Source organism: Hylaeus volcanicus, chromosome 3 (genome assembly GCF_026283585.1).
Source record: "Hylaeus volcanicus isolate JK05 chromosome 3, UHH_iyHylVolc1.0_haploid, whole genome shotgun sequence".
In the NCBI taxonomy this organism is placed as follows: Eukaryota; Metazoa; Arthropoda; class Insecta; order Hymenoptera; family Colletidae; genus Hylaeus; species Hylaeus volcanicus.
In genome coordinates, this window is record NC_071978.1 from 23,512,088 (window position 1) to 23,531,459 (window position 19,372).

Here is a 19,372-nt window from a genome sequence, read left to right on the forward strand (position 1 = left end):
AATTAAGACGCTTCGTTAATCGAGGGAAGACTAAACTTTCGACCTCCGCTCCTCTTGCGGGCGTTTCAACGCCTGGACGTAGTACGCGGATTAAAATACGCGATGATCGGAGATGAGGGACATTTTATTCGAGTAATAGATTTAGAATAAAATCAAGCTTTCATTGATCTGCATCGTTGGCAATTTTTATATCTGATTATACTCTTATTTTATCATTATGAGTTGCAATTCTTACTCCGCCTTCGTAATTATTTTTCTTTTTTATTATTTGTTGTATTCTATTCATGCGATGTATTTACACCTGCACCAGAAACGAGTTTCGCATTAATTGATCGCGTAACTCGGCTTGCGATTTATTCTTTATTACCGTTCGTTCTTAGAAAGGTTCATGTAGATAAGTATTATGCTCGTCCCTGGTTGTAATTTGTTATCGATTCGAGCGCGTCTCGATCCAGCACGGTGTATGTAACACTCGAACGCGTCCCCTTATCAGGCTTAATTCGTCTCCGTTACATATTGACCGATTACACCGCGAATGCGCGTTATCTGAAGCACCTGCCCGTGTAATCTTCGAAAAGACGGCCCGAACGATAACGGGCTCTCGTTTTCAGCGACTCTTCCCAAGCCTTGCGTCTCCTGCAATTTGTACACGTTGCTCGCAAATTTAATTTTTTATTGCGATTTTAGACTGGACGTAAGCCTTCTTCAGAATTCCATTTTTTAATTGCAACCGCGGATTATTTTGTTCATAAATCACTGGCGTGGTTTCTTTCGCAGACTTTTTTAAGAGTCCTCAAAGTGTCCTGGAAAGATTGCAATGAAATTCGTAACACTCCGGAGTACAATGTCGCCCGCGCTAGCTCGTTCGATGGATTTCTAAAGCTCGACGACGAAACGGTGCGAGATCACGAACAGGTTTGCTCTGGAACGAAGTTCCTCCCTCGATTTCACATCGACAAAGGAAACTCGTCGTCGAATCTTCGGAACGCTCTCGAAAGCAATATCGCGATAGAACGTCTTCTTCGACGCGTTTTCAGGGGTCAGAAATAAAATCGCGTAAGAACGCAAACATTGCTCGAAACGAGGCACACGGCGGAGCAATACGTCGTACTCGTATTTCTATCGTTACTCGCAGAAAGTAATGCACAGGTATCCTTTGGAATCAATGTTGACACATTTCGTCTGTGACGTTGATAGCAAACGTATGTTTCTTAACACGGAGTCGACACTTAATTTCATTGTTCTCAAACAAAGGTCACGAAAATTTAGATCGAAACAAGTATTGAATTTGGAATAAAAGAAATCTCTAAACAATTAAAAAGGATTTTCTAGAATAAACTCGAACCATTTCCATCGCGAGGTTCCTTTGAAATATGAAAATCCTTTAATTAAAATTTTCCGTTCCATGCTGATACGGTGTACTCGAGACAATACATATAGAATCCCCATTCATTATAAACGCGTTTCATTTACGTATATCGCATAGTTTACGGAGAACAATGCGTACCTACACAAAAGTGTTGGCCGAGTTTCCTCGGGGCTCTTTAACTGTTCCAGATAAAATTCCTCTCCGGCGTGTGGGAATCGGCGAGGTCCACGTTTTTCCCATGAAACTCATCGCCAATGGTCCTCGATTAACGCGAAATTCGAGCAGCGGAAAACCGAAGTGTTTGACGCGCCGACAAAGCGTGGATCATCGTGGCACGATCGTGCATACTGGAGAGAAAAGTGGCGCAGGTTCCTGGACCGGTGACCAGCGGTGTCCGCCCACGCGAGGACGCTGCTGGTTCTAAAAATATACAATCCGGTCCGTACATACGGTGCTACCGGTTTTAAATCTCGCCTGCTACCGTCCAGGAACCGATTCGACGCTTTCGATCGGAACGAAGCGAGTGGCCCGCGAGAAAGAGGGAAGAACGACGGGGGTGGTCGCTTTCGGGCACTTCCGAGTCGCTAAAATCGCGGATCGTTAACGTTCACCGTCGCTGGAGCTGTTGCGCGAATTTCGATCGTTAATCTTTTATCTGGCGAGCACGCGCGCGCGCAGGTTGTCGCACTATTTCAAAGAATACCAGGTTGGTCATTCCACGCCGAATCCGAGCACTTCCTGACGACGGATATCAATGAAACTTAAGTATGTTGTGAACTAGGGAAAATTGGGGGAAGTTTAAGTCATCGCTTTTCCGATTTCGAATTTGTTTAACAAATACAGAACCTCGAAGCTGATCATTTTTAGCTATTCCTGTTCGAATTTTTATTTCTGAATATCCCAACTGAATCGTGTTCCCCTGGCTTTTCAATTCGGTATCTCCACTCCGTGGCGATTGGAAAATCAGGTGATTCATTGGAAAAACGTCTTCGGATTAAATTCAGCTGTGCTTCCGTTTTCCCACACTTCCGCATGACGCACGAGGATATCATAATTTCGCCTGCAATACCTGCTTAATCCCATCCACGCGATAAGGGCTATTTATAGAAATGTGTTTCTATGTTCCTCGATCGCAATCCGTCGTTGAAGTAATATTCATAAAATAATCTTTGCATTCGCGTGGACGAGTGTTCGGTTGATAAATTGAACTTAATGCTGAGAGATAAGATAAGCGTGGAAGCTTTCTTATAAAGACGTGAAGGGACTCGGTGGGTGTTAGTGTGTATTCAATCCTTCCGAGAATAACCGCGATACGAGTGTCAAAGTTTCGAGAACGAAGAGAGATAGATTAGCTCATAAGAGCGTCTCACGTAAGTTTGAACTGTGCCGCAAGAATGGAGTCTTAAGTATACCGACAACTATTCGATTTTCTACGCGCTTTGAACGGAACATCGCGAGTATTAAGTACTGGAAGCAGTACTTGATTGAAACTCGAAGAAAATTGCACGCACGCTTGAATTTTTATTAAAATAAATATATCTCAAAAAATTGAATATTTAAATCAATCGGAATTTTACTTAAAAATTGAGAAGCTATATGCATCCTTCACCGAAGAATTCAGTTTCAATGTAATAAACGACGATCTCGAACGGCCACCGATTAATCTAATCGTCAATTGTCGCGGAGGATTAACAATTATCTGTCTTAATCGCGTTCGTCAATCGTTGATTTGATTAAAATCGGTTCAACGGTACCATCTTTCCCGTATCGATCGTTGCTCGAGCACCGAGATAAAAAGAGGAAGGCGCAGAGAATCACCGTGGAAAAGAACGAAAATAGTCGCGTTGCGAAGGTAAAGCTCGGTAGCAGCGGCTCGCCATTATCAGCTAATTAAGACCCCCGATAAAATCTAATCGACACACGAGCCATAAATCACGTGAACGGACGGTTCGCGATGCGGAAAAGTAGTTCGAGGCATGCCCGAGCGATCGACGTTTCGCATCCAGTCAATTAATATCTTTCTACGTCCGCGCGGACGAATTTGATTAACGGCACCAAGTGCATCTGCCTAGGACAGTGGTGGCCAACTGTTGTCGCTAGTGGCCCAAGTGAGTAACACAAAATAAGTCCAAGTAAAGCTCGAGTATTTAAAATTCTCTTCATTGAATTTTTCAACATTTTCAACGGTCTCTCAATCGTACATCTTCGGAACAGTGAGTTACACACGATGAATTGGAATATATCGCGCGATATAAAAGTAGAACATGTATTGGAATGCATTCTGATAGATTGAACACATTGAGTACCATATAAATTAAACCTTAAATGTTCACGCGTGTTGAATGCGTTACGTGGTAAAAAAAAAAAAGGTTGACAGGCACTGTCCTAGGCTGTTGCACGCGCGAAATTGCCCGTCGACCGGGTCCGACCGACATTAAGCATCGATCTGTCGATATCGATGTGCCATTCTCCGTTGGGATGGACAGCGACTCTCCTCGCCGACTCCAGTTTCTATCGTTCGTGGTGGTAATGTCATCTCTCTGTAACGTCATCCCCGATGCACCGAGGACTCACCTGGCCTTTAACTCTCTCATCTGATATATCCAGTGACAATGTCTATCCGCTACGTTCCCCCCCCATTAATCTATTCTCCTCTTGCCATGTCGTCAACCCGCTCCCGCTGAATGCAGATAGGCCCTCGATCGTCGACTCGCTCGGAATCGGTGCATCGCACCCAGGTCAATCGCAGCGTATTTCTCGCGTTCGGTGGATTCGTCGGACTCTTTGTCTCGCTGCCATTTGCAAGTCCAATAACGACGTTCAATTCGAATAATTGCTGTTGAATTACGCGCAATAACATTCACGAGGTTCTAGAAACATTTGCGTCGAGACAAATGGATATTAGCGATACCAAGGCTGCATCAATCGCAGCGAAGGAACCTCAAATTCTCCTCGATTGGTGTTCCCAGTTTAATTGCTCCGAACGGAGTCACTTTGTGTAGATGTAGAATTCTTAGAAATTCTACAAGTGGCAAGAGCATCGCGAAATAAATTCAAACTAACGATCGACCTTTATTTTACACGGTGTAAGATCACCTTGATTTTAAGAATTTCTTTGTTTGGTCTATCTCCTAACCACTTCTTCGAATAAATTACCGATAAGGCTAACGGTGTGAGGTTTCAGTTAGGAATGCGAAGACAGGAAAGGCGGAGATGGCAGCAGCGAAGAAAAAATCAACGTTCATGATGGCCTATCTGAAATATTCGGCTCCATGAATTTTCGATCTTCTCTTTCCAGCCCTCTCATTTTGATCTCATTGTCCCCGGCGCGTTGCAATATGCCGATAGTTATTTATGTTACGATTGCATTGTACGGCTAGTAGCCAGCGCGCTGGGTGCATCGTATGCATTGTGAATCAACCGCGGTAGGAGCCAGTGGCGTACGCAGAACATACCTCTGGGAAGGGTTTATATAATAGAATTTTTGAACAAATTAACTGTATATGCATTGTATATTTTTATTTATAAATTCCTTTCGTTGTTATGACAAATTCATTAATTTTTCTGCGAGTGTATTCTTATTAGTACTTAATCATTCTAAGTTAATAATGTTTCCTATGTACCTTTCGGTTGTCATTGATAAAGTAATTGCTATCTGTAAAAGCACGTGTACAGCAGAAAATGGATTTCTGTTACACAATTTGTGCTACTCTAAAACTTATGAAAGAATTCTGACTCCCCCCCCTCGTCCCGTGCGTACGCCGCTGATTGGAACACATTGTATTCCTGCTTCTCTGCCTGTTTACCCATTCATTGGTCGCATAAAAAATTGTCACTTAGCCAAGTATCGCGATCCCATGAATATCGTCGCGCGAATTACCGCGAAATGAAACACCGTCACGTCTCTGCTTTATTCATACGCCCGTATCGGTATTTTTGCTCTCGTCTCTCGTCGACTAAATTAACGCGAGACCTTGTTGCGCGTCTCCTCGTCGCGAAAATTGCGATCGTTTTCAAGTGATTCAAACCACCGAAACAACTCACTTACAAAAACCCGAGGCATGTTGTCGTAGAATAGAAAGACCAGATCTGTCTAGGAGCCGGGTGCAAAATACTCGGATACAGAATATATTCGACTATGTAACGATTTCTGTAAACTCCTACAGTTAGGTTCTATAGTTCCATTTATCACTGTGAGTCATCTGTGTTTGATTTCTGCTCCAAAAGCTGATAACCATGTATCGTTCCAATTTACTCCAAAATTTCTATTAAAAGCTACCCACATGACCAACCTCACATAAAATGAGGCAGAACGTAAAGATGTACTTCATTCTTGTTTTCTTTTGGAATGACCCCCGAATTTCACTTTGTCTTGGGCCCCAGGAAGATGTAACATGTCGCTGACGAGACGGACGAGCTGTACCCGGCGATTTTTCGCGCGTGATAATATCCCTGGTACATAGGGACGTCGTATCGGTGGAACTCCTTCAACTACCCCCGTGGAGTTGCTCGCAGAAACTACGCAGTTACGCTCGGGTGTCGTTCGGTCGTGTCGTACGCGACTCTACTGCTTCCAAGCGCATACAACCGTGGCATTCGCTTGTGTGGGTATCCTCTCACTCTCTCTCCTGTCGAGATCTCGTTGCTACATGCTACACACGATTCAGCTGTGCCTCCGCGAGCGTTTCGCGTCCCATGCTCGACAGAAGAAAATCCTCGAGTGTTTCTTTTTTCCCTATTAACGTGTCGAGTACAAAAATCGCGTTAAAAGAACACCGAGAAACAAAAAGAGTGCGAAACTGTTCCTTCCCCGGGAACCCCTACCGCGCCTCGCTGGATCGAATAGGACACGTTCGCGGTTCCCGTGACAGCTTCGCTTTTTATTCGGTACGGATACGTTTTTCTAAGTCACTACTGCATAAATGGTTAATAGAGATATTTTTAATTCTGATAAGAATATAACGTCAGGTTTGAGTAATAAGATATTGTCACGGGGTGTACTTGCGTAGTCATATTTCATTTATTGTAAACAAGCATTGTTATGCTCTCCTACAATGTGGCCTTTAACAAAGAGAATAATTCACGTGTAACTGTTTGTCAGGTACACTTACGTCTGAAGTCCATTTCGTGATATATACGTAATTACTGTCTCCTGAAAAGACTATCTTTGTACCCGTTCAAACAATTCACGAACCTTGCAGTGTTATTGTTTGATATTCTATCTTCAACAAAGATAGGAGATGTACGTCTATATATCGTTTTGTTTCTAGGATACTTTATATTCTTTCTAGAATTCATTTTCCAGAACTTTCGCGTAATTTTCTCGAAAAATGTCGAATTTGATTTCCGATCAACCGAAACCAGACGAATCGTTGTCGTGGAAAATTGACGTTAGTTTTGATTTTCGCTCCATCTTACCCCACTTGACCCTAACCGGTAAATTTACAACACCGCGACCACGCGCAAGTACACAAACTCGCGGGGCTCATACACGGACGTCCCCTCCCCCGCGGGTGACTGTTTCTTTCCTCCCTTTCCACCGATTATTTGAGTCCGTATGCGCGCGCATCGCACCCCCACTACACACGAACCGGCCGCGCGGGGTTGTTTAGTGGGGGAAGTCGGTTGCCGCCGCGAGGCAGAACGTGCGGGCCGGAGTGGCTCCGAAACGAAAGCACAGAATCATTACCACGCCAGACCTCGAGGAGTACAGACGTGTTTCTCGTTACCTAAGCTCAGTCGAGAGTTCTCGTGTTGCTTCGCTTTCTCACTTGCGCCCTTCACGCGTGTTGATAGTCCGCGCCGCAGAGGACAGACCAGAAGCGTGTTACATCCGTCGATCCGTTGTGCCGTGCGCGAATTTTAACGAAACGGAAAGAAAAATAGAAACGACACGAGAGACAGAGAGAGATCGTTTGCTGATTTCTTCGAAGTTTCGTATTGTGCGCCAGCCACCGAGTGAGAGTAAATCGAATCGAGCCGACTCTCGCGATCAGTGCATCGTGTGCCGTGCTTTCCGCGAGAACATTGAACTCCGGTGCCGTGTGTCCCACGCGAGACGTTCTCCAATATCGTCATCCGGTGTTCTCTGTCGAGGAGCAAAGATCGCTTCTAGATTCTCAGCGATCGCGTCGTCGACGGATCGTCTAACGTATTCGGCGAACGTAAAGTCACCGCGGTTATCAGCACCTATGGAAAGTGATCCATTCGAGGATCCACCTTACAGACGTTGCAGACGACGTTGTTGAGAGACTTTGGGACAGAGAACGGGAAGGGTGCTCGCTGTTGTGACATTTCGGAGCGTCGATTCTCGCCAAGTTGGCGCGGTGCTCGTGGACCACGTGCGTTTTCTACGGGCAATCCGTGGCGGCGATAGATTTGTCGGTAGTCGCGGCGGCGAACATTGGAGCGTGCGCCGTCGAAATCGTGGGCCACGTGTGTGCCAACGAAAATACGTTTACGCGTCGAATAAGTCCTTTCGACCAGCGGGTTAAGCCCACTTGATCGTTGCCGATTTCTCGATAAAAACGCGAGATAGACGTTGTTCCGTTGTGCGTGCGAGAGTAAATTGAAGTGGTTAGTGTCTAATCCACGGACACTGGTTCGATTGCAGTGGCCAATTCGCTAAAATCAAGAAGAGGGTGGGAGCAAAACGGCGTTGAACAACTCATCCGCTACGACGAGCACCTGCCAACAGGAACATGGCGATTCCATTCTCGTTGCCGACAGACAACGACGCCGAGGTCCGGGGTGAACAACTGGAGCAGCTAATGCTCGACCTCTACGCGGCCCTCCAACAGGTCCTCCGAAGCAGGACCGTCCACCATCCATCGCGAAATCGTGAGTTGTACGATTTTATAATGCTCGTTCTCTACTGCTTCGCGGCTCTTCTAAGAGTCCTTGCACGGTTGTCGAACCACCCGCGATGAACGACCTGACGAGTCCTTGCGCTTGCTAAAACGGTGCCTGAACGAATAAACATGTTTCGTTCGCGAAAACGGAGCACGCGACATAAATTAACGCGAACAAGGATAATTTATCGAATGTTTCGACCGATACGTTGGGCCAAACTTTTGTTCGATCGGGAAGTGACATTTTTATACATTTATCGCAAAGTATTTCATTCGTACTCGAAATTGGAGTTTTTGAAGAGCCGTGAAATTTTCTCTCGAATTTTCTGTCCGGTTGGGAATGTTTGTCTATCCGTGTTGATCAGTCAGATCCTTCGTATTCGGAAAAGCGGATGAAACTTATGATTCGCGAGAGGGATTCGCAGGGAAAAATGTTGTCTTGATTAAATTTTTTAAATGTACGGAAAAGTTTAATAATGGCTAACTTTACGAGAACGAAAGGGGAAATTGCTTTCGCGAGACAGAAGCGATGGTCTGTAAAAGTCGCGAAGAGTTAACTTCGAGCAGGAAAGTTTTGACGTTCGTGCTACGCGAGAGTTCCGAGGACCGTTGAAATGTGAAATGTCGTTCCGTGTACTCTTTATTTCTACAAAGGTTCACTCAAACGTAAAGAGATAATAATAATACGTTTCTATTGTACCGCGAGTGCAATATTAAAGAATTCAGAATTTCGTCCACTTTTTCGAACAAACATCTTCGTGTAATCATTCTGCAACGGAGTAACTTAAGTGGTCGATCGAAACGTTTAACGAACTACGCTTCTTTTTTTGCTAAAGTTCTCTAAAGGACGAGTCGTAAACGTGAAAAGAATCGTAAATAATCAATTTTGACGTGTTCGATAACAAAATTATGATATACGTATGTTTCATGACAGGCTTTGTCTAATACCTAAAAAAAAAAGGAAATGGTATAAGATAGAGTATCGAATATAGATACAAGAGAGATAAGTATGAAATGTGTGTTTATTCTTATAGTGTACATTTGTAAAACATGAGTGTATTCCTGCAAATTATTCGAGTCTTCAAAACTGTCACCATGAAGTGACGATTATTTTAGAGACACAGCCAAGATATTCTTTCCAATTAATATATCATAAATAGTATCTTACCTAAAATTGAAAGCTTATCATTATTTTTTATACATACAATCTTCCCAACGAACATTATTATTTCGTTATCAAATACGCCAAAGTTTATTTCTCGAATAACTACTTGAATCTGAAATCTCGAATATCTACTTGAATCTGAAACGATAAAATTCCATATTCGACGAATATCAAGTCATTGCACCTAATTTTCGTTTACGAGTGCACCTAAATTTTAACTGGAGAAAAAACGGGCTTGTCCGATCGTTCGTACGTTGGCGTGATTCGAGGACACTTTCCACACTTTTTCACCTGCACCTGAGTAGACGATTCGTTCTCACCATAAAATTGGTCCCCACGGGTTTCCAGAAAGATGCTCAAAGACGAGGGTCAAAAGACGAGGGACCGTTTAGCCGTGGTTGCATGAGAGAACGATGACAGCGAGTCTTTGGGTTAGCCTACTTGGGGGGCTGGTTGATTCGAATGGCAATTCCAATCGTAGACGACGAAACCGGTAGTTACCTTGAAATGATAATGTTGCCTAATTGTGGAACTATTTGTTTAGCCGCTCTTCTGCGAGAAGAATCGTGCTTTCGCGCGGAAAGATTGTAAATTTCGTCAATGTCACCCGCATTGAGGAAATGTCGAACGATTTTTGTGTTCCTTTTTTTATCCGACTATTTATTTATTTATTAATTTATTTAAGTATTTATTTTACTTTTGTTACTTTCTATGTCCCACTGTCCTGTGTCGTTTCCTACAATTATTTTTGTACACTGTAAATACGAACAGTGATGGCGTCGAATAAACTGCGATTACGTTGAAAATTTCACTGGGTGCGAAGCATTTGGTTTACATTTCACTCGAGAAACGCGAGGCTCAACTAGGACGTGCACGACGGCGTGTGGCGCGAGGTATCGACTCGGAGAGTGCAACACGTGGTTGTCGCGCGCAACAACGCGGACCACTTTAGCGCGCCTCAAATTCCGGATTCCCTTTCGAGGGGAAAAATTCACTTCGGGGATGTCTTTTCACGGGAAACGTCGTATCGCCGTTAGAAATCGTAAGTCCTCGCAAACTCCCAAGTCGATCGATCTCGCGTAGAAAATAAGACATAAAAGTATGGGTAGATACGTCCACTGCTGTTTAAAGATTTTGCGGCATCTTTCAATCTTTCCATGTATAAGTTTTTTTTTCATTTATACTGCATCATCGAAAATTTCAAATGTTTTCAATATAAGAAGTAACAGGAAAGATTCCTGTTACGATTGCTTTGCTTGAGAATATCGAACTTAGAATTTGATTTTCGTATGATTCGATTCGTATGCGAGCGGCAGTGTATGGTTGCGGCTATATCTGTTACAAATACGTATACTTTGTAGGCTCGAATACGACGTAGTAATTCGAGAAGTGCGCGTTAAACATTTAAAACATCGGAAAGTCGCGAATCGTTCGTTTGAGGTCGTTGACCCTGCGTCGGGCTGTTGCGCGATTTTGTCGAAAATCTCGATACTCTCGATGCTGGTCATTGTCCCGTGAGTCAGCCTCGAAAAATGCTCGGTCCATTCGATCTTGCAACACCTTTGCACCTTCGTTTTTCGGATTGCGTCATCTTGGACACGTAGCGTCTCGTCGTACCGAAAATCGCGTGTCACGTTTGTGTTTATTATTTACCTCGACCGTGGTACTCGAGATCTTGGCGTATAACCTTCCTCGCTAAATCTCATAACATTTAGTAGTGGATTTTTTTCCTTACAATTTTCGGATCACTTGCACGAGAAACGTATTTGCAGCTCGAGAATGCTTGGTATGTGTAATATACTTTTGAAAATGAGTGTGTGTGATAATGATTATTTATTATTGATTCATTATGCAACTTTTACTGTTAGTACGAATACCCGTCCTCTGATGCAGAAATATCGAATAAGCAGAAATATATTATAATGACGATAGATACGAGCAAAGAAATAGACGATGAAACTTAATTAGGACAAATTGTATCCATAACTGTTACCTTACAATTTTCATAGTACATAAAATTATCATTTCTTATCACGTAGACCTATCGATAGCGTCACTACCATGCAAATACAATTTACGGGAAGAAAGTACGGTGGCATTTGCTCAGAAATATACAAAAACTCAAATAACAAACGAATTCTACCCATCTTCACACATATACATAGTAAAATAAATCTACGATACCTGAACCACCGGTGAACCCAACCGTATTCGCGTTTCCTGGCAGTCTACAAACCCATACGACACGAATCAACGCTAATTCGAACACGAGCAAACCGTACGTATGACACAATTCTACTATTGAAATTTCAGCGAACAAAAGTTACTTTCTCCGGCGAAAACAATTGAAACTCATACTAGATTAAAATATGCAATTTGCAAATATGCAATATGGAAGGGGATGCACCCCTTCCTTCGAGAAGTTAGTTCGTTGCCCACCTGCCGAGCCTGTAAATCAACGAAGATCAGTCGCGATAGTCTGGTTCGCGTCTTCTGCTTGCAAAATGAACTCTCCGGAGGGCTTGAGGGGAGGAGGAGGCGAAGTTGCCAGAGGCGTAAATTGCGGTAACTTATATTCGGGCGCATAATGAAACGCGACTTTACGAGGGTGCAGCGAGCGAAAGGGGGCGAGTATAACAGATGTAGCGTGGGTGTAGGAGCCGAGAGTATGGGCAGACGATGTCCGGCCATGACCCTGCACCGCTGCACGAGCCTCCTTTACGGCGAAAGAGACGGTCGGATCGACAGGAGAGTAGGAGAGTCCGTTGCGGCAGCAAACGAGTGGAACGGAGAGAGAGGAGAAGACCGATGGTCAGGCACACCGGAGTAAAACGCCTCGTAAAACGCGATGCAACGTTCGAGGTTCGTTCCCCGAATCTCGGATGTCGATCCTGTCCGGTTCGCGTCCACTAGAGATTGCGGTATCAACCGCAATGTGCGTAATGGCCATCGCGACCGAGACGTCTGACCGAGCAGAGTGCCACTAATTTTTTCGGTCCGTGGAATCGATTCCTCGCCTTTGTTTGCTTGCTGTTTTGGTACGGTGCTAGTTTGTTCTCGCGTATACTTTGCATTTGGATGCATTCTTTGGAGGGATTAGGATTACGGGATTAGGATTTGTTAGGGACTACAAAGGAACAGAATCGTATATGCAGGTTTTTTTTTAAGTTTGCTACTCGAATGAAGATCAAATCAAAATATGCATATATATGGTTTATAGAAAGAGAATGTGCGAACGGTCAGCATTTTAAGAAATAGATCAGGAGAATTTTTATAGGAAAGGGTGTTCGTGCATGGTATGAAATAGTGCAGTTTAGTGTAAGATAAATCAGCTAGTTTAAAAATGTAAAAATTCATGTAATCGAATATACAATATACAATAGCATACATGATTGAAAATAACACTATCTTGTTTCACATTTTGGCTCCGATTCCAAAGGATTTAATTTCGAAAATTCGAACTCAACCAATTAATTGTCGTATACATTTATAAATAACCAAGTATGGAATGGATCGATACGGACTAACTCGTGGCTATAAAGAGCGATAATTCCACTTTATGAAAGATAAATTAAATTTCATCGCAACGTAGGGTCAAAAGAGTTCGCAGGATCGATTCGAGTGCTAGCTATCGCGATATGGGATTATTGCTCGAGCATTAGTTTCGCAATAATTGATAAAACACATGGGTCACAGTCGGAGCATCATCGAATCGATGTTATTACCGCTATAAACGGTTCTAATCGAAGGTCGGCGTACTTCAGTGGCGCTCGATCACCCGAGAGGAAACGCTGCTCGATAACGCTCCGTATCCATTTTACCGTCGTTTTACGGCAATACATTGCTAACGAGCCTTTGATCTCGCCGACGCGCGCGTGGAAGTGTCCCAAACGAAACCACAAATTGCATCCGGTCGTCGCGCTGCTGTTGTTTCAAAGTGATGCAACAATCTGCGAAGCATTTTGCTGTTTACGTACATTGTACCCTTTTTACGAACCAGACCAATGCTGATGCACTTTTTGGCATTCTAAACACTTCACTTCGGAGAATTAAACGTGTAAATTTACTTCGATCGCTTTGCAATTAGAAGGATAAAATGGCAAAATAGTTTCTAGGGTCTGGAAATTAGAACGTTGCATTCTCCAACGCTTCGTCATACAGTTCACAGTGGTCGATAACTGCTGTAGGCTCTATAGGTGGCCGCAAGTTCTTATACATAGGGAAATTTGGTGCGTCAGGAACGCAGGTAGAGTCGAGCGTTATTACTTTGAGTAATAGTTTAGGTCTCCTTCGGCACACAAATAAATAAACTAGATCGAGTAAATTAAATTACCTTTGACCGTCGGTGACCCAGAACTTTGAATAAGCCCGTCGAGATCCCAAAATTTCGCGGACTTCGTCAGATCCTTCTCAGTCGGAGGTAGGAATCTCTCAGTGATCGTCCACGTAATAAACCGTCGCCTAGCGGAGTTCCGGGCGTTGGTGTCATAAATCAAGCGAGCGGATGGAGACTCGCGAGAATCCTCATTACGAAGTTAAATTATGCGCCGAGATCCGTGGTTCATTATTTTCTCGAACGGAAATAGTTGGCGGCCGGCGCGTGTGTGAGGGTCAATAACCATAGTTCGCCAGCAGCCACGGGTTTCGCGAGAGAAGATGCAGAATCTGGCGCGCGTTCGCTAGCTGTTGCATCGAATCGGGGGTGGTTATTTATAGAAACAGCTGTGGCCAGCCCCGTTCGAGACTTCTCCCGCGACATTTGCAGAAAACTTCCCCCTCGTCATCGCCCGTTCGCGTAAACGCTACCACGGTAATAACGATTACGCGCGTTCGATAACACGGGCTTCTTTTTTCCTCTCTGCCACGGTTAAACCATTCGTTGCACAGAGAATCGTGCATCTTGTTCGTAAGGATTTTCATTCTTTCTTTTGCGATGGATACTATTTTTACGGTAAACGTGATGCTTTGAGATATTTACGGAAACGGAGGCTGTGTAAAATTACGCGCGGGTTGATAATCGCGAGATGCTTTTATGTATATTTCTTTCGCGACTAGTACGCGAGAAATTAGATCCATGTAAAATTTAACGATATTTATTTATGCTCGGTACGATTTTTCCACGCGTCGATTGTTTTCCTTATTTATCGATTGGATAAACTATTGCTCGTCGTGTTTTCATGTCGGCGAAGCAATCTTTTCCCACGACATCGAGTCGATAAGAGGAATCGAACTTCGCGATCGCGCTTTAATCGGAGACGTTTAATTTCTCCGTAGCAGAGAGATCGAGTTTCGCTCGTGAAACGCTAGCCCCGCGACATCGAACTTCGTATTATGTTACTTTGTCTCGCTGCGTCGTGATCACGTTATCGATACACCGAATTTCGATTCCAAGTAGTCACGCGTCACGATCGATCTAGATGCTTAATGTGTCTATTAAATTGACGAACAGGAGATTAATTGTACAAAAGGGGTGCGATCAATAAGATTCCTGGTGGACTTCTGCTGGACCAATAGCTATTTATAACTAAAATTCCGAGAAAGAATTTCTGCGAATCCCCTGATGAGATTGAACCCCGAATTCACCTCGTCACGGTCCTCCCACAGAAAGACGGGAAGATCGATTCGAGGACGAGACCGTCGAGCGAAGTCTATAGAGCTGATGAAATATTGAAAGGAATTCGTCATTGCCGATTGTCCGATCCTCGGCGGTCGTCTCCATCCATTCCATCCGAAGACAAGCGTTATTGGAGTTGTTCCTAAAATATTCATCGAACCTGTACTCTCTTCCACCCTCTTTTCCACCCCCCGTTTCCCGTCGGCGGTCCGTTATCGTCGTCGACGAGCCACGGTTTATCTCTCTGCGAGAAGACACGACGGAATCTCGAGAAGAATGCCCTATCTTTCTTATCAACCCCCCTACCCCTCGAACTATATAGGCTTATCGAATTTTCTCGTTCACCTTTGACCTCCTTTGGTGGGAAGCTGCATAGATTCGCGCGAAAAGAGGAGTAAACTGCAAGAGAGGCCTTAGCCAGAGAAATTCATGACGAGAGCAATAAAAAAACAAAATTTCCGTGGATCTGAAGACAAAAATCAATAGCAAATCAGAGTCAGTACGAGCAACTCTCCTGCGAAGGAAATTTAGACAGTGATGAATACCGATGTAGTTCGAAGTAAAAAATATTCAAAATTAAATAAATATCGTAGAGCGAATCACGCGTATTTATCTAAAGAAACAAAGTGTTAATTATTCCCACCCATTCGAACCTAACGTTTACTCGCAGTGAATGAAACACTTGTATCGACTCCTTCATTATACTTGTAAAGTTCGCAGCGAACCACTCGAGGAAGCCAGGGGATAGGACATTTTCACGCTCCCGCGAGCGCATTCTTCGTTCGCCGACTCGGACACGTGTCTGCGGTCGCACGTGAAATTTTCGGTAGATCTTATCCACGCCACCCTTTCCTTTGATTGCCACGGCCCTGGAGTTCGTTTATCGCGACACGTCATCGAGGATTTTATCGAGCGTGAAGCTCGACCACGGCTCGTCTTCGCGAGAGGCGCTTCGAGCCGAAACGAGATTCACGTTCGCACCCACGCGGATGAATAAGAAAAACGCGATGGAAGCAGTGGTATAAAGAGGCAGAGGGTATCGTTTCTTAGATTCACTTTTCATGATGCATTTTCAATTATTCCAAAGGGGGATTTTATACACTGGAGGTTATTAATGGATACAATTCAGAAGGCAGATTGGTGTTATTTTTCTGAATTTTTTATTTAATATTAGATCTATCGGAAGAGTAAAATTTTTAGTGAAATAGGCTGGGCGATAGTGCTCTAATCTTTTGCGTGGCAGTGAAGTATCTTCAGGGCACAGGTGACAAGTGATTATTCAATTAATGAATCTTATCTCGAACACAAACAGAATCTTCTCTAAATTACTCTCCGATGGAATAAACACCACGTATAAATCCGCCTCGCACTAAAATTTCAACTTCCACGCGCATCGGCGATACTGGCGAGAGAGAAAGAGCACGAGTCGCGAGGAAACGGGGTCGATAAGCGCGGGTCTCCAAAAATAACGCCGGGAGGGGGGGGGTGGAGGGTGATAGAAAGCTGTGTGTTCTTTGAAAATTGGCGAGCCACGAAAACTGGTTGCGCGGCACACGTGTGCCCCAGAGCTTTCCGCGGAATCGAGCCGTGGCCAGGTTCGAGGAATCGATTTCCGCTCTGGTCGATTATTAGCCGCGGTAACGGAAAGAGAGGAAAAGGAGCGCGATGAGAGGCGCGGCAACGTGCTCGTAATTATAATCGTCGAATAACGGTGGCAAGACGTGACCGACTTGCGCCCTGCCTTGTAAAACGCAACGAGCGGCCCGCTGGCTAACGATGTAATCAGCGATGTGTAGTTTCTACGCGATTACGCCTTCCAACGGAAGCCGTGCATCGCCCTGTCGCTCGATGTAAATAGAGCCGTCCGATGGGTTTGCCCTGGACAGGATTTCAACGCCGCGAATCGATCCTCGAAGGCTCTCTCGCCTCGCTCGATATTGCCCATCCACTCTCAACCTGTAATTTTCGAATACCCTCGGCTGTCTTCAATTTTATTCGCTGAATATCCTTCCCGCGGAGATATTCAATCTATTTCTTGTGGGGCATTATTAAGCAACTTGTTTCGGGGAGATATATCCTCTGCGAAGCTAATCCGTGCTGCTCCCGCTTCGAGGGCACGGAGATGAATTTCTTACTGGCATTAGAATTTATTTGAATGCGAGCTGATCCCTAAGGCGCAGAGAATTATTTTTGCAAGGCTTGTTTATGATCAAATTCGTATATTAAAGTTCGCAGTAGTTACTTGGGTTTTGATAATTAGTGATTCGGTACCGATTGAGAAATCGAAGGATTGTGTTGCACAGTTATATCGATTATGTTATATCGATGCACAGTTATATCGATTACGTTACAAGTAGATTGCAGACGTTTATGCAAATTCCTACTTTTACAGATTCGGATAAAGAATTCGGATCTAAATGAAAGTGTCATAAGTAACATGTGATATTTCATATATTATTGCATTGAAGCAAATCTTCAAACATTTCCCCATACTTTCACTTGCCATGAATGCAGAAACACCCGCAGTCTAGTTACGAATGATCCACGAATACAAAAGTTCTCGCAAGATCAATTTCGATTTTCCTCTGTCTCTTCAAGGGGTTCGTTTCCGTCGTACATTCGGATCGCGAGTCCCTCGTGATCTGAAACGTCGATTCGATACCGCGATTAAATCTGCCCGCCATGGAATCGCGAGTCACGTAGTCCATAGAGCCGTAATCAATCGAGCGCGCCTCGCAACGTTTTCCCCCATGCAACTTCTGCACCGCAGAATCCGATCGAACGCTAGTCGCGAGCTAGAAGCGGCGCACAGAAATTTATTGGGTAATCAGATAGTCGTAGGAAATCGATGGCTGCTCGTTGTCGTGGCGCAACCTTGTTTCCCCTACCATTTTTTTCCCACCGTTTTCCCGTTTGCCTGTATCGCGATAACGTATCTGCCTCGAGAGCCGTTTCCACGCGGGGCAATTACTGCAAAACAATCGCCTGCGAGATTTCTGCCAGCGGGGAGGAATTAACGGAGGAGGGCGAGAGAGATTCGAGAGTGGAGAGGAAAAATGGACCACGCTCGGCATCGATTGTCCCTCGATGCGCTCCTACGAACGTATATTTGAAAAGTGGACGCGAGAGAGGCTGCGAGAACCAGAAGTATATTATTCGGGAGAACGGTACATCCGGAATAGATTGAATCGTTGCTCTTGCGTGCATCACAGATATCGTATAACTTAATCATCTTTCGATGGACTATTCGATAGCATCTTTGTCAGAAATAAGGCGCGACGAAATATTTCAATGGAACAAAATTAAAGACCGAGTACATTTTTCAAAAGATAGTTTATACTTCCACTTTCAATTTATGATATCGATATTCATGTACTAATTCTTACGCGACACAGTCTTTTTTATATACGTCCACTTTTCATTCGTTTCGAACGTGGAAGAAATCTATTTCGTAGCATTGTATTGGGTCAGATGTTACGGTCAGTCATCCTAAGCAAAACTACTCGTCATCCACATTCTACTTACCCGCAGTGCCATATTCCTCTTAACCCAGCACCGTTCTCTCTCCCTCGCAATACCAGAGTTGGAGATTTTACGAGATTTCCGCGAAGCGTTCTAAAGTGCTCGATTTCGAGCGCGCGAAACGAGATCCTCGTCTCTTGTCCGGGACGTTCGCCGCGGAACGACTCGAACAATGTTACCTGAACGATCGTCCACGTGTTTACGACTTTGCGTTTCATCGAAACGGGCACGGGAAGAAACCAATGATATTCTCTATAAGTACAGCCTGGTAGGGAATTTTATACGGGTGAGTTGGAAAAGGTTTGCCTTGTTTATTTCAGGAGACTTGTATATCGTCTATATCTTGCTTTTTCGAGCACCCAAGAAGTGTTACTCTGTGTACGAGGAACATTAGGGTCTAACTTGATAGAAAGAAATATTCTGGTAGAATTTATTGCAAAGTAAATTTAATGGGAACGTGAGGTTACATTATTGCCATTCAAGATTGAAGATTGAGTATAGATCATGCTGAAACGGAAGCTACTACGTAGATCGTTACGTAGAGTTTTTTCTGTTAACAAAACATTGTTCTCTAGCTCAGGCAATCAATCAAATACAACTCTCCAAGTTCAAGCCATGCTTTACTCAATCACTTGCCACGTCTTTAAATATCACCACGCCTAATATCTGTTTTGCAGCGTGTCGCTCACACGCGGAGATAACAAAACACGTCATAAAAATACGCAGTGTTTCTCGTATCGCACTCTGAGCACCTCACGCTTCCTAATCGCGTAAAAATAAGTTCATAACTCTTAATCTCTGTCCGTGATCGTTCAAGACAGATAGACGTCATAATGCCATCATGTAGAGTG

General features: G+C 44.1%; 1 protein-coding gene across 2 annotated transcripts in view; it reads left to right on the top strand.

Moving 5' to 3' along the window:
- LOC128873309 (uncharacterized) overlaps window positions 1–19,372 on the top strand; it is a 56,133-nt gene that overhangs the window by 6,180 nt on the left and 30,581 nt on the right. The window contains exons 1-2 of one of the 2 annotated variants that reach the window (XM_054116800.1): window positions 2,662–2,739; window positions 7,983–8,209. In XM_054116800.1, the coding sequence (XP_053972775.1) occupies window positions 8,071–8,209 (139 nt within the window). In that variant the 5' untranslated portion in view covers window positions 2,662–2,739; window positions 7,983–8,070. Of the gene's footprint in view, window positions 1–2,661; window positions 2,740–7,982; window positions 8,210–19,372 lie in introns of those variants that run through there. The other variant, XM_054116799.1, reaches the window with a different exon arrangement.